Source organism: Crocodylus porosus, unplaced genomic scaffold, assembly GCF_001723895.1.
Source record: "Crocodylus porosus isolate Cpor-Errol unplaced genomic scaffold, CroPor_comp1, whole genome shotgun sequence".
NCBI classification, from domain to species: domain Eukaryota; kingdom Metazoa; phylum Chordata; order Crocodylia; family Crocodylidae; genus Crocodylus; species Crocodylus porosus.
The window spans coordinates 44,555,530-44,569,384 of NW_017728951.1; the positions used below are offsets into that span (position 1 = coordinate 44,555,530).

Below are 13,855 nucleotides of genomic sequence, written 5' to 3' on the forward strand. Positions count from 1 at the left end.
ACCCTTGAGCATTTGTAGAGACCAATGATATAAGACCTATAAGTAGGTAAATATTTAGGAGAATGGTGTGATGGGATAGATAGTCAAAGCCTCATGTGATGATTACCAGAAAGCCTTGTTTTTCAATAGCTGTGTGTAGGAATTCATTGTAGGGAGAGTTAATGTTTATGTACATGGGTTTTTTTATGTGATGTGCAGACGTTTTTTAATGGAAATTGACATTAATCTGTGAAGGCATGGAAAGGAGGATAGGGCAATGCAAAGGATTACAGATGAGTGGTAACATGTATTTGAGAAAAGGAGAGTTATTGTATGTGTGTGTGTCTGTCGCAAAATTCGGTGTACCAAGATGTTGTGTTGTGTGATAGTCTACTTGGCACAAAATGTATCTGCAGCTGTGATCTATAAGAAGTCAGGACCTATCAGTTTCATTTTTTTCTCTTGTACTCTGCTTGCATAGTGTTTGGAAAGTTGAGCTTTTTAATTTTCTTTTATTTGGCTTGTGATTTCACTATGAAGGTCATCCCTCGTCTTGAATCCCAGTAATCTTTACGGGTTTTTTACATGGAAAATGTTTATGTAGGCTCTACCCTGATCACATAATGGCTTGATTACTTTGAAAGGTGACTGTTTTCTACATATCCTTTGTAGGAGCCACCAGCATATTTCCTTGTTCCCTTCATTTTTCTGCCTTCTTTCTATCTGATCGCTGATCTTTGTAAACTTTCTCATGTTTGTTTGGTTGGTTGGTTGGTTTGTGTGTGTGTGTGTGTGTGTGTGTGTGTGGGTGGGGGTGTGTGTGTGTGTTTGTGTGTGTGTGTGTGTGTGCACGGGGAGGTTGTTAGTTGGTTTTGTTTTGGGGTCTGAGTCTAGGAATTTTGCCTTGGTTTAGGCCTGCTTGGCCAGAGAAGCTTTTTGCCTACCTGACACCAAGCACTCTGTCTTTCCTAAATGCACTTTTAAAAAAATCTGTTCTTTCACCACAGAATTCTGTTTTACTGCTAAGATGCATAAGTGGCGCTTATGCCATTTTTAGGCATCTTCGCCAACCAAACTACTGTAGCAGCCTGGATCATATACACATAGCTGAATGTGTTACATGACTACAGTTCTGTCTAATCAAATACTGCCCTGGAGTCTTTAGTGAGATTCAGCTTTGCTAGGGGAGGCAGAAAATGCAGCATAAAGTCCCAAAATTATAGCTGACCTAAAACCACAGCCATTAGTGATAGTGTGTGTGTGTGTGTGCGCGCGCACGCGCATGTGCATGCATGCACATTTATTAGCCTGCAGTGTGGTGTGGGGAGGCACATTCAATTTCAGTAACATGAGTATCTGGATGATAAGTTTCTTTGAGTTTGAGGCTTTTTCTGGAACTCATTGAATATAGGTGAGAGGGTGCATTGACCCCATCAAGCCTGGTTTCACTGGCATCAAAGGGGTCGGTGCATCGGTCTGAGGTAGCGATAACGTTGTACTGATTTATCTGTCTCTTTGGCCATTTCAGTAAGGTTTGAGCAAGCTGACTGGTTTGGCTATTATCTTGAAATTCAGACTGGCTCTTTAGTCCTCTGGTCTCTGGTGTAGCTCCCCTAATGTCTGAATTGGTGTATAGTGGTGGTAATTTTTTGTAGTTGTATGTTTTCTCCTAGCTCCTGAAATTGCTTCCCATTTTGCTTTGTTTGGGGGAGGTGAGAATAATCTGTTTGAATCCTATTGATGGCTGGCCTCCTTTTGGAGGGTGCATATGGGATAGCTTCCAAGTTCCAAGCATCACGTTTCACAGGTGGATTGGTAGTGATAAGACAATGCAACTGGCAGTTCCCATAGTCTCGAGATAATGGAAAAAAGTCTGCTTTTTGGGAACTGATGTACTTCAACTGTGATCACCGGGTAGGGTGAGACACCAGGTAGGCACTTTTTTAATGTGCATTTGCTAAGGAGTTCCTAATGCTTATAGTTGCTTTGATAGGCTTAGAACCCTTTATTTTGCAGTGGCTCATTATTTCTTTAGTTACCCTGTTTACATTCCTGTGAAACTGGAGAGATGGATACAAGGAGCTGTCTTCCCAGAAGCTAAATGACAGGGGAAGCTGTCTTTCTAGGGGCAGCTAGGGATTTTGGTGCCTTAGGCAGCAATGCTGTTGAGCACTGGAGAGTAGGTAGAGAGCACTGAGCACCAGAGACCAAGGATGCAAACTGCTGAGGCATACTTCTGCCACCCCGCTAAACTGGTGCTGGGGCATGTGCCCCTCTCTAATGATGCTAATACTGGACTGTTTCCTGACCACTAGCTTAATGTGAGATGTCAAAACAGCCTGGCTACAGCATAGACACCTTACTTTCCTACTGCTACCACCACTGCCACACAAGTGCCTCGTTCTAGCATCCTCTCTAAATCAACACCCAGGACCGGTGCCCTGGTGGCTCGCCCTGCCTTAGTTATGCAACTGCCCAGGTATCTGTAGTCGATGTTCTGAACATGTCAGCAGTGTGATGTTTTGAGGGAGGAGCTGTATGGTGTTTTTTGGTAGCTTGGGGGCTGGTGGAATGTGGGCTCTTCCTCAATAAAGCTCCAGATTTAGGGCCAATGCCATTTGTCTGGGGACAAGAGGGGGGGTCTTATACCTTTAGTTTGCCTGTGGACCGGACAGAACTTTAATGTTGGTAGGGACCAGGAGGGCCATCTCATTAGTAGTCAGCAACAGTTTTGCAGTGATGGGCATAGAGTGATCCAGTTAGGATCGGAGGTGGGGTAAAGCTAGGACTTGGCCACTGCTGCCACTACTTCTTAAAGCAACTGGCAGCATTATGGCCAGATATATTTTAGTTGTAGTGTTTGTCCATCATGTGGGCTATGGTTTCTGCCTCCAAGTAATTAACTAATTTTATTTTATTTTTAAAATCCCTACTTGCCCCAGCAGTAGTTAGTTAGGTAAATTATTTTTCATAATTCAGGCTGTGGTGTGATGGTTGAATGGGTGAGGTATTTTTTGCTCTAGGCACTGACAGATATTAGTATAGCTTATTGAGGTCTTATGCTACAGGAATTTGGTTGACATGGCTTTAAGTTGCCCCTTATCATTAAGGCTGTCATTCTGGCCAACTGTTGCATTAGGTGTGGTTTTTGTTTATTTGTTTTGTATTTATTCATTCATTTATTTATGTGCAGTGTTAGCTATCCAGTGTAACAGGAATTATGAGGATAGTGGATAGTAAAGGCCTGGGCTATGGAGTTCGGGTGGCCTTTTAAGTGAAAGCTGTCCTCCATGTGTGGAGTGGTCATGGCTGCTGAGCAATTCCTTGAAATGGAACAAGGATAATGTTATTAGATGTGAGATACAGGGTCTCATTACACCTAACACTGTGAGCCGCACAAATGTTGATCAGTGTTAGTGCTAGCTTGGAGTTTGGAGAAGTCACACCCTTAATCTAGGAGCGTTCTCTGCCTGTCCCCTACTTGCACAGCTGTGACGTGCCACTAGAGGGCTGGTGAGCCAGGACAGGCTTCTATCCCTACTGTGTGGGTGGGGGTACCGGAGCTCTTGAGATACTGGAGGACTTCAACTTGGGTGGCACATCTGTGGGGAGTGCCCACACCTTAATGGACCAGAAGCTGGGTAGTGCGGATCCGAGTTAATCCTGCCCTAGAGTGGTGTAACTTTGAGCCACGTAATGAGTGCTTAAAACCACTTTAAGGTGTTAATGTGCAGATAATCCAGAGGTTAAGAGCTCCAGAAGCTGCCCAAAATTACTGTGTAACAAGGTCCGTAGTTGGGTTTGATTCATGCAGGTTTCAATCTTCTACTGAGCCCTCCCTCCCATTCAGAACTTGCAGAGAATGTGCATCGAGTGGTTTGCTGTCAGACCTTGAGATATAAGCTTCAGGGCTTATTTTTCCAAAGGTCTGTGTTTCATATGAATGCCATTCCTTTTACTAGTTGTTGTACATGAACAGGGGAGGCATGGCTCTTTGTATGACCAATGGTAGGAGAATAACATTATTTCAAGTCAGGGTCTTTCAGGCTGTCAGGCTGATGAGCCTGGCTTTCACTGTATGTGCTTTTTCTTCAGTATTATAACTACCTGGTTATGAGGTGATTTATCCATCCTTGGGTAACAGTTAGTTGGAGAGCTAGGCTATGAGTAAGTTAGAAACTTAATTAATGATCAGTTGGGTAGGAAGGGATGGTGCTTCCAATACTGTTGAGATGGCAATGGTTGGAGCTGGTGTCACTAGTTGGGATTTGGCATGAATGTGTATTTGAAGTGGTTGAGAATTTTTTGTGACATTCAGTAATTCCCTCTGTTACCCTCAGGATCCTTTGCTGGTAGCTGATTTGGTTAAGTAGCTGACTAACAGTTTCTTGAAGAAAAAGGGTAGAACATTTGTGTATTTTTTCCCAAGACGTTGTGGCTACTTTGTTTTGTATGTGTGAATGTAGGTAGGTAGCAACGTATTTCACTTGAAGTAATTTCCTTTTGGAAGGTAAAACACTGCTGCTGGTATCTGTGTGAGAGGTTTTTTTTAACTGTAAACCCATTATCTCTTGTTTAGACACAGTCCATGTGGGTGATGTTATGTGGTGTGTTCAAAGTCTATCCTGGTCTTTTATGAGTTTGTGGGGTGAGGGATAGACTCATTTTTATCCTATCTTGTACATGATGAAAGTTTGTTGATACATAAGGGTCTGTTGGTAAAAAAAAAGGGGATCCTCTCATGTAGATGGTGGAATTGCATTTATCCTAATGACAACTGTATTGCAAACTGTATATTTATGCTAAGGTCTGAGGTGTCCTTTTTGCTGAGCCTGCCGAGAAAAGAAGGTCCACTTACACAGAGAAACACACAAGAGCGATACTCAGAAAATGGGGGAGTATGATCTCCAGACCACTGCACTTTTCCTGAGCACCCATGAATATCATTTGGCCACAGGAGAGATAAGAGCTATACTCCGAATTAGTTATCCTGACCAAAAAGGCTACTGGTATTTTTTTCCCCTAATTCCCGGAAAAAAAATATGGGGCAAGTGGGGAATGTTTGTGATTAACAGGGAGTAAGGAGAGGCATGGAGGAAAAGCCATTGTCACAAGCCAGCCAACACACCTGTTAGGGTACATGCATCTGCAAAGCAAGCACATGATGAGAAGGTACAACAAAAATAAAGAAGGGGGCACATCAGCAACAGCAGCAGCCAGACTGACTTCTGCTTCAGAAGGAAAAAAGCCAATCCACAAAGAAAAGGAAAGAACAGACAAGCTGCCTGTAGAGTGAAAACTTTTCCCCTTTCCCCATTTAAATCACAAACTCCCACACAGACAAAGCTAAAGGGGGAAACCCACAGCAGCTGCTAGGTCATGCAAAGCCAGCAAGAGTCATACCTTGGCTCATTCTATTCATCCTGGTGGCACTTTAGAAAAAGAAGTAAGCGAAGTAAGAAAGACAGGAAAGGGTGAACATACTTTTGCACTAGCTTCTTTCCAGTACAGCACTTTCACAGACACATCCCTGCAGTCAGTTAGTTGGCTACAAAGGTACTAAAGGGAGAAATTAACTATCTATGCAAAGAGCTTAAAACAACTTGTTAATATTTGCCATTGCTTGAAGCACAGAGAGAATTGGGAAGCTTGCTCTGCAAACATACAGCAGGCAGGACAAAATTAACACACTTGGAAACAATCATCAGCTGACACAGGGCATGCACACCAGGTGTAGCCCCTCTTGCATCATACCAGGTTTTTGTGGAGAGTTCCCCACCCCCATTCCCATACAAGTATCTCAATTCCTACAGGCTTTGGCATTTTGGATTACAGCATTATTGTTAAGTCTACAAAGTTTTACACACACAACTTCCCCCCAGCACCAGTAAGGTCTAAGCTACCCTTAACTGCACCATCACTGACCGTGAACAGAAATATAAACACACCATTTGCAAGGAAGAGCCAGTCAATCTATCTCATCTTTCCACACTCTACCTTTATACGAGGGAACAATCACTACATTTTAGCTCCGCAGATTTACTCAAGGTTGACTAATGGTTGGCTGGCAGACAGACAAAACCATTACACCAAGTTCACCTGCAACACCGCTATTCACTGCAGCCCTTGGCAGCAGCATGACTCACACAGATTAATCTGCCATACCCATTGAAACAAAATGCTAGATCAAGAATCTAACTAGTACTGATAAGATGCCAGTGCTGCAGCTGCACAACAAAGGAAAGAGAAGCTGAAAAATATTGACTTTCTCTGAGACGGGAAATCCATATACACATCTTCACTCTGTGGGTGCATGCACCTCAGTCCAAGCAGTCTTCAGCATTACCTTCCCTCTGTCAAAACCCAAAAAGAGTCACACTCCTCCCAAACACAACTGTAGGCTGCCTACCTACACCAGATTCTAAGAAAGTAAAGCCAGAAAGCCAAGAATGAAATGAAGGTTGTACAAACAAACTTCATATCTCAAAGACCTCAGTATAGGTACTGGCAGGTAGCTACATTACGTCACTTCTGTCCCTTTGACTGCTTGGCCCCAGGTGTATCCTTCCAGTGAGAGACACCAGCACACTGCTTACGCTTACAAACCTAAAGAAACAGTTGGAGGTCCTCCACATTGGTTGTACAAAATGACTGAGGAAACATTTTCACAAATGCAGCTGCCTCAGTAAAGGTGTCCCTCCGCCTTCCAGAGGCCACCTTGTAAGCAAACCGGGACCGGAAGCCTTTGGCAACGAGGCTATAGCAGTTGCCTGGCTGCTGAAGGAATGCTCTTGCTGTCCTCCACCAGTGCCTGCCTGCCCCAAACAAAGATATAACCAATAAGGAACAATTCTCCAAAGCCTGATCCTCACAATATAACTTACTTCCACTTTTACTTACTTTTCCCTTCACAGTCTTTCAGGCATCCTGTCACCAGCCATGTATCCTGGGAAGCAGGCCTTGCCCCAGCTCAGTTCCTGTAACTCGCTTACAGTTAGAACTACAGCAGAACACACCCACCGCACCACCCCTTCCCTTTGCGCACACACAAAGCAAAGTCACTATTGCCCCAGCTTTGCTTTATCTGACTTTACACACACAAACTCCCCACCCAGTTGTTTATCTCACTTGGTCATTTATAAGCAGAATCTGTCCTCCTGTAAACACTTACCTCACTTTAAGCGACACCTACATCACCACACAGGTTAGTATATAACCTGAGCCTCCACTGTTCCATTTTAGTTAACACCATAGCGTCTGATCAGGCCCAAGGACAGGTTGGGTGGAGGTCTATTTATTTCTCTTGGTGTGCCTAAATGGCAGCTTTTTACCTGCCTAAACAGCATTTTGGGCACTTCTACGCAGGTCATGTTTTTATTATCCCTGCTCTTGACACACACCCTGAGCATGTGTTGTGCCTGAGCTTAAGTCCAGGCACAAGGGTTGGGAGGCAGAAGAAAGAGGACAACTGCCTCATTCTTTAGCCTCATTAATAGAGGAACAATAATATAATTAGGGGGATGATGTGCACCAGTTTAAAGGAGATGTCAAAATGATGGCTCCTCGGAAGCCTGCATGCCATCAGTGGGTGCCAGTGTGCAGGGAGGGGGTCCACATCACAACAGCAGAAGCCAAGGTATTTGAGTGCTGGTCATCTCCTCCTAGGCTCAGCACTCCCCTCCCTGCCTTTTTTGGGGGGAGCCCAGGATTACTCCATATAACTCTGGGTTACGCCACTTGCCTAGGATTTGGGAAACCTGCATTTTAGTCCCCTGGCAGAAAGCAGGTTGAATCACAGCTCTCTCACTTCCCAGCTACATGCTCCAGTCACCACATGGTAAGTTTGGTAACATTCAGCCCCTTCTCCAGCACTTCTGAAGATGAGCACTCCCCCTGCATTTACTAGTGACTGGATAAAACAGATGGGGAAGAACAAATTAGAATAGTTACTATCTTAGTAAGAGCAGTGGTCCAGGTTTTAACCCAGGGCTCATTCCCCCACAGGGCAGTAGCTCCTTTACTGGTCCATGCATGCTTTAATTTCACAGCATGTTTTTTTTCTGGTGCAGCTATCTTCCTCCAGGACAGTGGTCTCCAAACTTTTTTGATTGCACACCCCTATCAGTAAAAATTTTTTGAGGATACCCCCTCAATATATGTATATTTATATTTGCGCACCCCTATCAGTAAAAAATTTTTGAGCATGCACCCCCAATATATGTATATTTATATAAATATAAACAGAAGTTCTAATATTTTCTTCCCACGCCCCAATGGATCGTCCTGCGCACCTCCTGGGGTGCGCACATCCCACTTTGGAGACCACTGCTCTAAGAGGCCAACTTCAGGAGTACTGGAAAAGGGCCTTGTTACTACTTAAAATGTGGTTTGGTGGTTTGACTGTTGACATTCAAAGACATGCAAGTTCAAACTTCTACTGGAAAAGGAGAGTGTAAGATCTGAATCACCTGCTTCCTGGGTTTGGGGGTTACCCACTTCCCTCCTATCCTGGCCCCCCACTCTCCTCCCCTGTACTCTTAAGCATGTGTTTCTTGCTTTCTGTATTTCTATGACTTACTTGTCCAGAATGTGTATTCTCAGTCTACACATATACATTTGTGTGTCAACAGTTGGGATGTAACAGAATCACAACCTGTGTGTACATGCCAAAAAAAGGCCACTCACACAACTAAAAAAATGGCATTTAGGTTCATAAAGGGAGATAAAATTATGTTGTTAGTTTCTGTATAGCAGCTCACACATAGTATAGGCCAACCCTCTATTAGTTAAGAGCACTCATAGTAACTGAAGTCTCACAGAAACAAGAGGCTTCATGGAATTCCCAACCCCTAGCTAACAAACTACCATCCAGTCTAATGCACTTAAAACAAAAACTAGGCCCTCACCTAGCCACCTCTTACTTCAGCACAGCAGAAACAAAGTTTTAGAGGTACCAACAGCCTTACTTAGGTACAACTTGCTTGATTTTTCTTGCTGGCTGACTGAGATGAAATTCAGTTATTACCAAATGTAGCGACTTCAAGTCCACAAGAATATCTGGTTTAAAGAGAAAGGATGAGATAGAAACAGAGAGAGGAAAATACAAAACTTACTTACCATTAACTGGAGTTCATCAGGATATATTGTCCACAGATACACCCAGATTAGCTTATGTCTTAACTAGAGACATTTTGCTCTAGTAGTAGCTTGAGAGTGTACCCTACCCTAACCCCTTGTGCCATTTCCATGTCAAGGGCACAAAGCATGCTTTGCAGGTCCTGCTCCTCAGTTGTCTTTCATTTGCAGCATTGTAAACTGCATGATGACCAAGAAGTGGAAATGTGTATATGAACAAGACATCTCCAAGAACTTCAAGTAACTTGGGTTTTCCTTTCAGCAACTGGCCACAAACACATTCACATTGTGAATGACTCCATCCCACTACCCATGGAAACCTTGAGGTGGGTCTCAAGACAAGCTGTGATTGAAGAAGCCATACAAAATGTAGTTTTTCTTGCCATGGCAACAATTTGACTTAAATCTCCAGCTAGGCACCTTCAAATGTCACTTAGGCTAGGGACAGACATTACACACAAACTGATTTAAGTGATCAGAAACTGATTTAAACCTGTAACAGAATGTAAGTTCAGTGCACATAAACCAGTTTCAAAATCACTGAAACTGCTTTAAGATAAACATCACTGAATGTAGTGTCAGACTTAATTGATTTGGGTCAAACTAGTTTATGCAGACCCCTTCCTGCTTTAAGCTAAACCAGGCTCTCAGCATGCTCTCTGGGGTGGGCTCTCTGCTCCAGACAGCAGAGCTGGCCCTGTTCCCTGGCCAGAGCTGCAGTGGAGAGTATAGGTATATCAGGGTCTGCCTGTCTTCCCCCTGCCCCACCCCCCCTCACTGCCCAAGCAGGGATTCCTCCTTCCCCACCCCCATCTACCACAGCACAAACCCTAGCCCCATAAACCCTAGGCACATAGTATGCTAATTAATGTTGAAAGGTGTCTATGTCTCCAGATTCACTGAGATAGACATACAGAATGGTGTCCCCGCAGGGCTTTTTGAAGCTAATGAACAGGTTAGCTGGTACTTCCTTCCTTGGAAAAAGCTGCTAAGCAGAGCTTAAACTAATGGACAGAAGCTATTGTTTTGCTGATGGGGTGATAAAAACTGTTATCAGCCCCTGCTGGCTTGCTTGCCTGTCAGTTTGCTACAGACAGTATAAAGAAGCAGGGAGGGAGATTGAAAAGTTCTGTATCATCAACAGATGCATTCACTCCACACACCCCCTTACTTCAGTGTTAGCCTCAGGCTGGGAGCTGGCAACACACCTGCCCCTTAAGCAGCCAGCAGGGAAAAGCCCGGGATGGTGCAGGCAGACCTCCCTAATCAGAGCGTCCTGCCTGGGCCTGGCCATCTCTCTCCCCCTCCGCCAGCTTAGCACTATAGAAGGGAAGGGAGGGCTGCTCTAGTACCCCATGGCTTTAGCCTGAGCCACTGCAGGCATGTGCCTAAATTTGCTCAGTCCAGAGAGAATCTCTGTGTGGCTACAAACTGGTTTAACCTAGCCAGGTTACATTAACCAGCAAAGACTGAACTGATTCAGGCTCAGGTGTTTTCAATGTCTGTCTCTAGCCTTATAGACAGAGGACAGAGGCTATGTCTGTGACCTGGGTTCTGCTGGAGTGGACTAAATTTACATCTATCTTGGCAGTTGTTTTGGAGCAAAAATTCAGACACACAAGCTATCTAGCTAGACTGTCTCTAATTTAATATTGTTGCACCTTCAGCTCTCTCCATGCTGTCAGTGGCAGTGATAGCACCAGGACAGGTGGGGAGGACTGCCCCCTCCCTGCATGATCTCACATTCCCTACAGTCTATGCCACCTAAGTCCAACCCTCACTAGGGGCTGAAGGTGAGCAGGAAGATGGAGCGGTGAGAGGGTGGGGATGGGCAAGAAGCTGCCAGGCAGCTACTGGGCCTAGCAGAAGCTGACTCCACTTGTGTCGGAGCAGCATGGACTACAAGGAGCACAGAAGCAGGCAGGAAGAGAGACCACCCCTCTTTTCCTCCTTCCCTCCCCAGACTGAGGCATCCTAGAAAAGAGAAACAATCCTCGGGTCTCACCCTGGCTAGGGCAAAAAATTGCCCCAGTTCATTTCAGTTAAACTGTTTAAAGAGTTGGCTAGCTTCAAGAGGGGTCAGTTGTTTGGCCACCTAGTTGAACAGTTGGATATGCAGGGTCAAATCCCCATTTGGTAATGTTGGTCTAGAGCCTGAATCTCTAGACTTGCTCCTGAAAATTGACATAGCTATTGGGCTACAAGTTGGGGGTCTTCTTCCATTCCATTTTACTTCTGACAGATACACATGCAGGGTGATTCTGTTGCACCATGTGTAGAAATAGAATCCAAACTTCACAAGTACAAGAACTGCTGTTACATGGCTTACATAAGTGCTACTTAGTTATGTGAAGGTCAAACAGGATTTAGCCCTAAGGCTTTGCAGGGGATCTGATGAGAACTGGTGCCAATTCACCCAGACAGTCCAGAGACACTGAGAAGCAGGAACTGTGTGCTGCCCTTTAGCCCTTGGCACAGGAGTGGCATGTGGGGACATGGCTGAAGTACTCAGTGCTAAGGCAAAAAAAAGACTCCAAGAAAGCCATGGTGTAGGTCGACAGTCATTCAAAGAAGAAACATCACTCAACTCTCTCACTCTTAGCACCAAAGACATAGCCTCCAAAAATTTCATAGCCTTCCAGTACAGCTGGAGCAGACACCATGTTTTCCTAAAGTTGCCAAAAGGAAGAACCTCACTTAAGCCTTCACAGACCCAAACCAGAGAAAAACATGACAGATAAAAACATAACTGGTCATCCAATACAGTACAGAAGACTGCCGTGGCACCCAGGACAACTCAACTGTTCTACTACGTTCAACAGCATGTAACACTATGTCAAGGAGAGATCATAACAGCTCCAGATTCCAGTCCAGTAACTCTATTTACTTACCTACTGGGTAAATAAATTGTAAGTAGTTAGCTGTCTCTAGTCTAAACCTGCCTGCAGTGCCCCCAGTAGGAGATGCAAAACGTATAGCCTCTAACTGCACTCCAAGACACTGCCATTATCTGTGTTGTGTGATATCTAGATGATATATCTAAACCAGTGAGTCTCAGGATTTTTAGACTCAAAGCACCTCTCTCTGAAACTTTGCAGAATGTAATAGCACCCCATTAAAAATCTAATATAAATATATCATCAATATTGTAATATAAACATCATCATTATAGTATGAATTAATATGCTATTAATATATACCTTGGGCTGTAAGGGATATAGTCCAGGCTGCCTGGTCAGCAAAGACAAGGTGCTAGGTTGCACATACAGCGTGTGGGGGTGCACTGAGGGGGTGAGAGCTGGCAGGAGTGTGCAATAGGACACACAAGGTCCTGGAGGAGGAGGGGGCTCGCCAATGGGAATGTTGCTATGGCATAGTCACTGCCACCATCACCACCACCGCCAGAACTGGGTCTGCATCGAATGCCTCCTGCAGACCCAGAACAGGAAGTGGCTGTTGCAAGAGTATGCGCTCTTGTTTGCAGCCCTTCTCAGTCTGACCCTGTAGAGTGTATCCTGGAATCAGAGGCTCATGGGGCAGTACCACTTCATAGCTGTAGCAGCCTGGAGACAGATGCTGCTACCAAGAGGTAGAACTGCCCCACATCCCTCTATTTCAGAGGCACATTGGACCTGAACCAGGAAGAACAGCAGCAGAATCAGCACATCTGCCTGCATAATGTAAAACAGCCAGGAATGCCTATCTTTTGCAGCCACTTCTCTGTTTGGCTCAAACACGTCTCCTGCAAAGAGGTATGAGGAGCTGTTCACCCTGTGGCAGTGGTGCTGGTGTAGAGACATCCTGGGTAGGTTTTGGTGGCTTTCCAAGGTGCTGTGGCACCCTAGTTGAGAACTGCTGTTCTTCTACAAAACTATCTTTTTTTTCTGTTGCAGAAAAGCAGTTCAATTGCTACCAAATGATCCCTGGGACAACATTCAGATCTACACAGCAGGTCTCTGCACAAGGGCCAGTAGGTTCATCAATGCCCAATCCTACTTCCCCTTGCTGAGCACCCACAGACTTCAAGGTATGGTCAAGAATCTCTACTGAAAAGTTTCTGGCTACAGGATAAGAACAGCATCAGGTAGGGGAGGTAAAAGGGACAGAGACGTTCCCTAAAACAACAGGGCCACTCCCAGAGGAAGTCACTTTTGCTTGCATATCTAACAGAGAGCTAAAGCATTGTTTTGGTAGGCAGCCCACTTGTCTACTTCACAGGAAAAAACTTCATGCCTCATTGCCTATTGCTATTCAACATCCTGATGGGAGGTTTCATCAACATGTTGATGGGAGACCATCAACACGTACACAGCCCAGTCCACGAGGGGGTGAGAGCTGGCAGCATAATAAGCAGCAACAGATGTGCAGGCAGGCAAACAACCCAAAGGGGATAGAAGAGCAGGGAGGACAAAACCATAAGGGAAATAAGAGCATTATTTATCAGTAAGTTCATAGATTCATAGATGTAGCGTCAGAAGGGACCTTGTAGATCTTCTAGTCTGACCCCCTGCCCATGGCAGTTGAAGTCTTTAGAATAAACTCTCTACATAAACTCACATTCTTATTGTGGATAGGCACAGTTTCTGAGCTTTTGACCAGAGACCTTTTCCCCTTAGCAGTACTCAAAGAATAAACTTCGACCTACCCACTCCAATTCTCACAGGGAGGATTTAATGGGTGGAGAGCACTTCTACTCCTCAGTTTCCTTTCAGTCAAAGTCCCACAGAGCCCTGGACTCCAA

At 44.7% G+C, this 13,855-nt stretch overlaps 1 protein-coding gene across 1 annotated transcript in view; it reads right to left on the minus strand.

Moving 5' to 3' along the window:
- The window catches only part of KCNMA1 (potassium calcium-activated channel subfamily M alpha 1), a 997,979-nt gene that overhangs the window by 7,919 nt on the left and 976,205 nt on the right, over positions 1-13,855 (minus strand). The window contains exon 28 of the mRNA XM_019555536.1: positions 5,383-5,411. Coding sequence (XP_019411081.1) covers positions 5,383-5,411 — 29 coding nt within the window. The remainder of the gene's footprint in view (positions 1-5,382; positions 5,412-13,855) is intronic.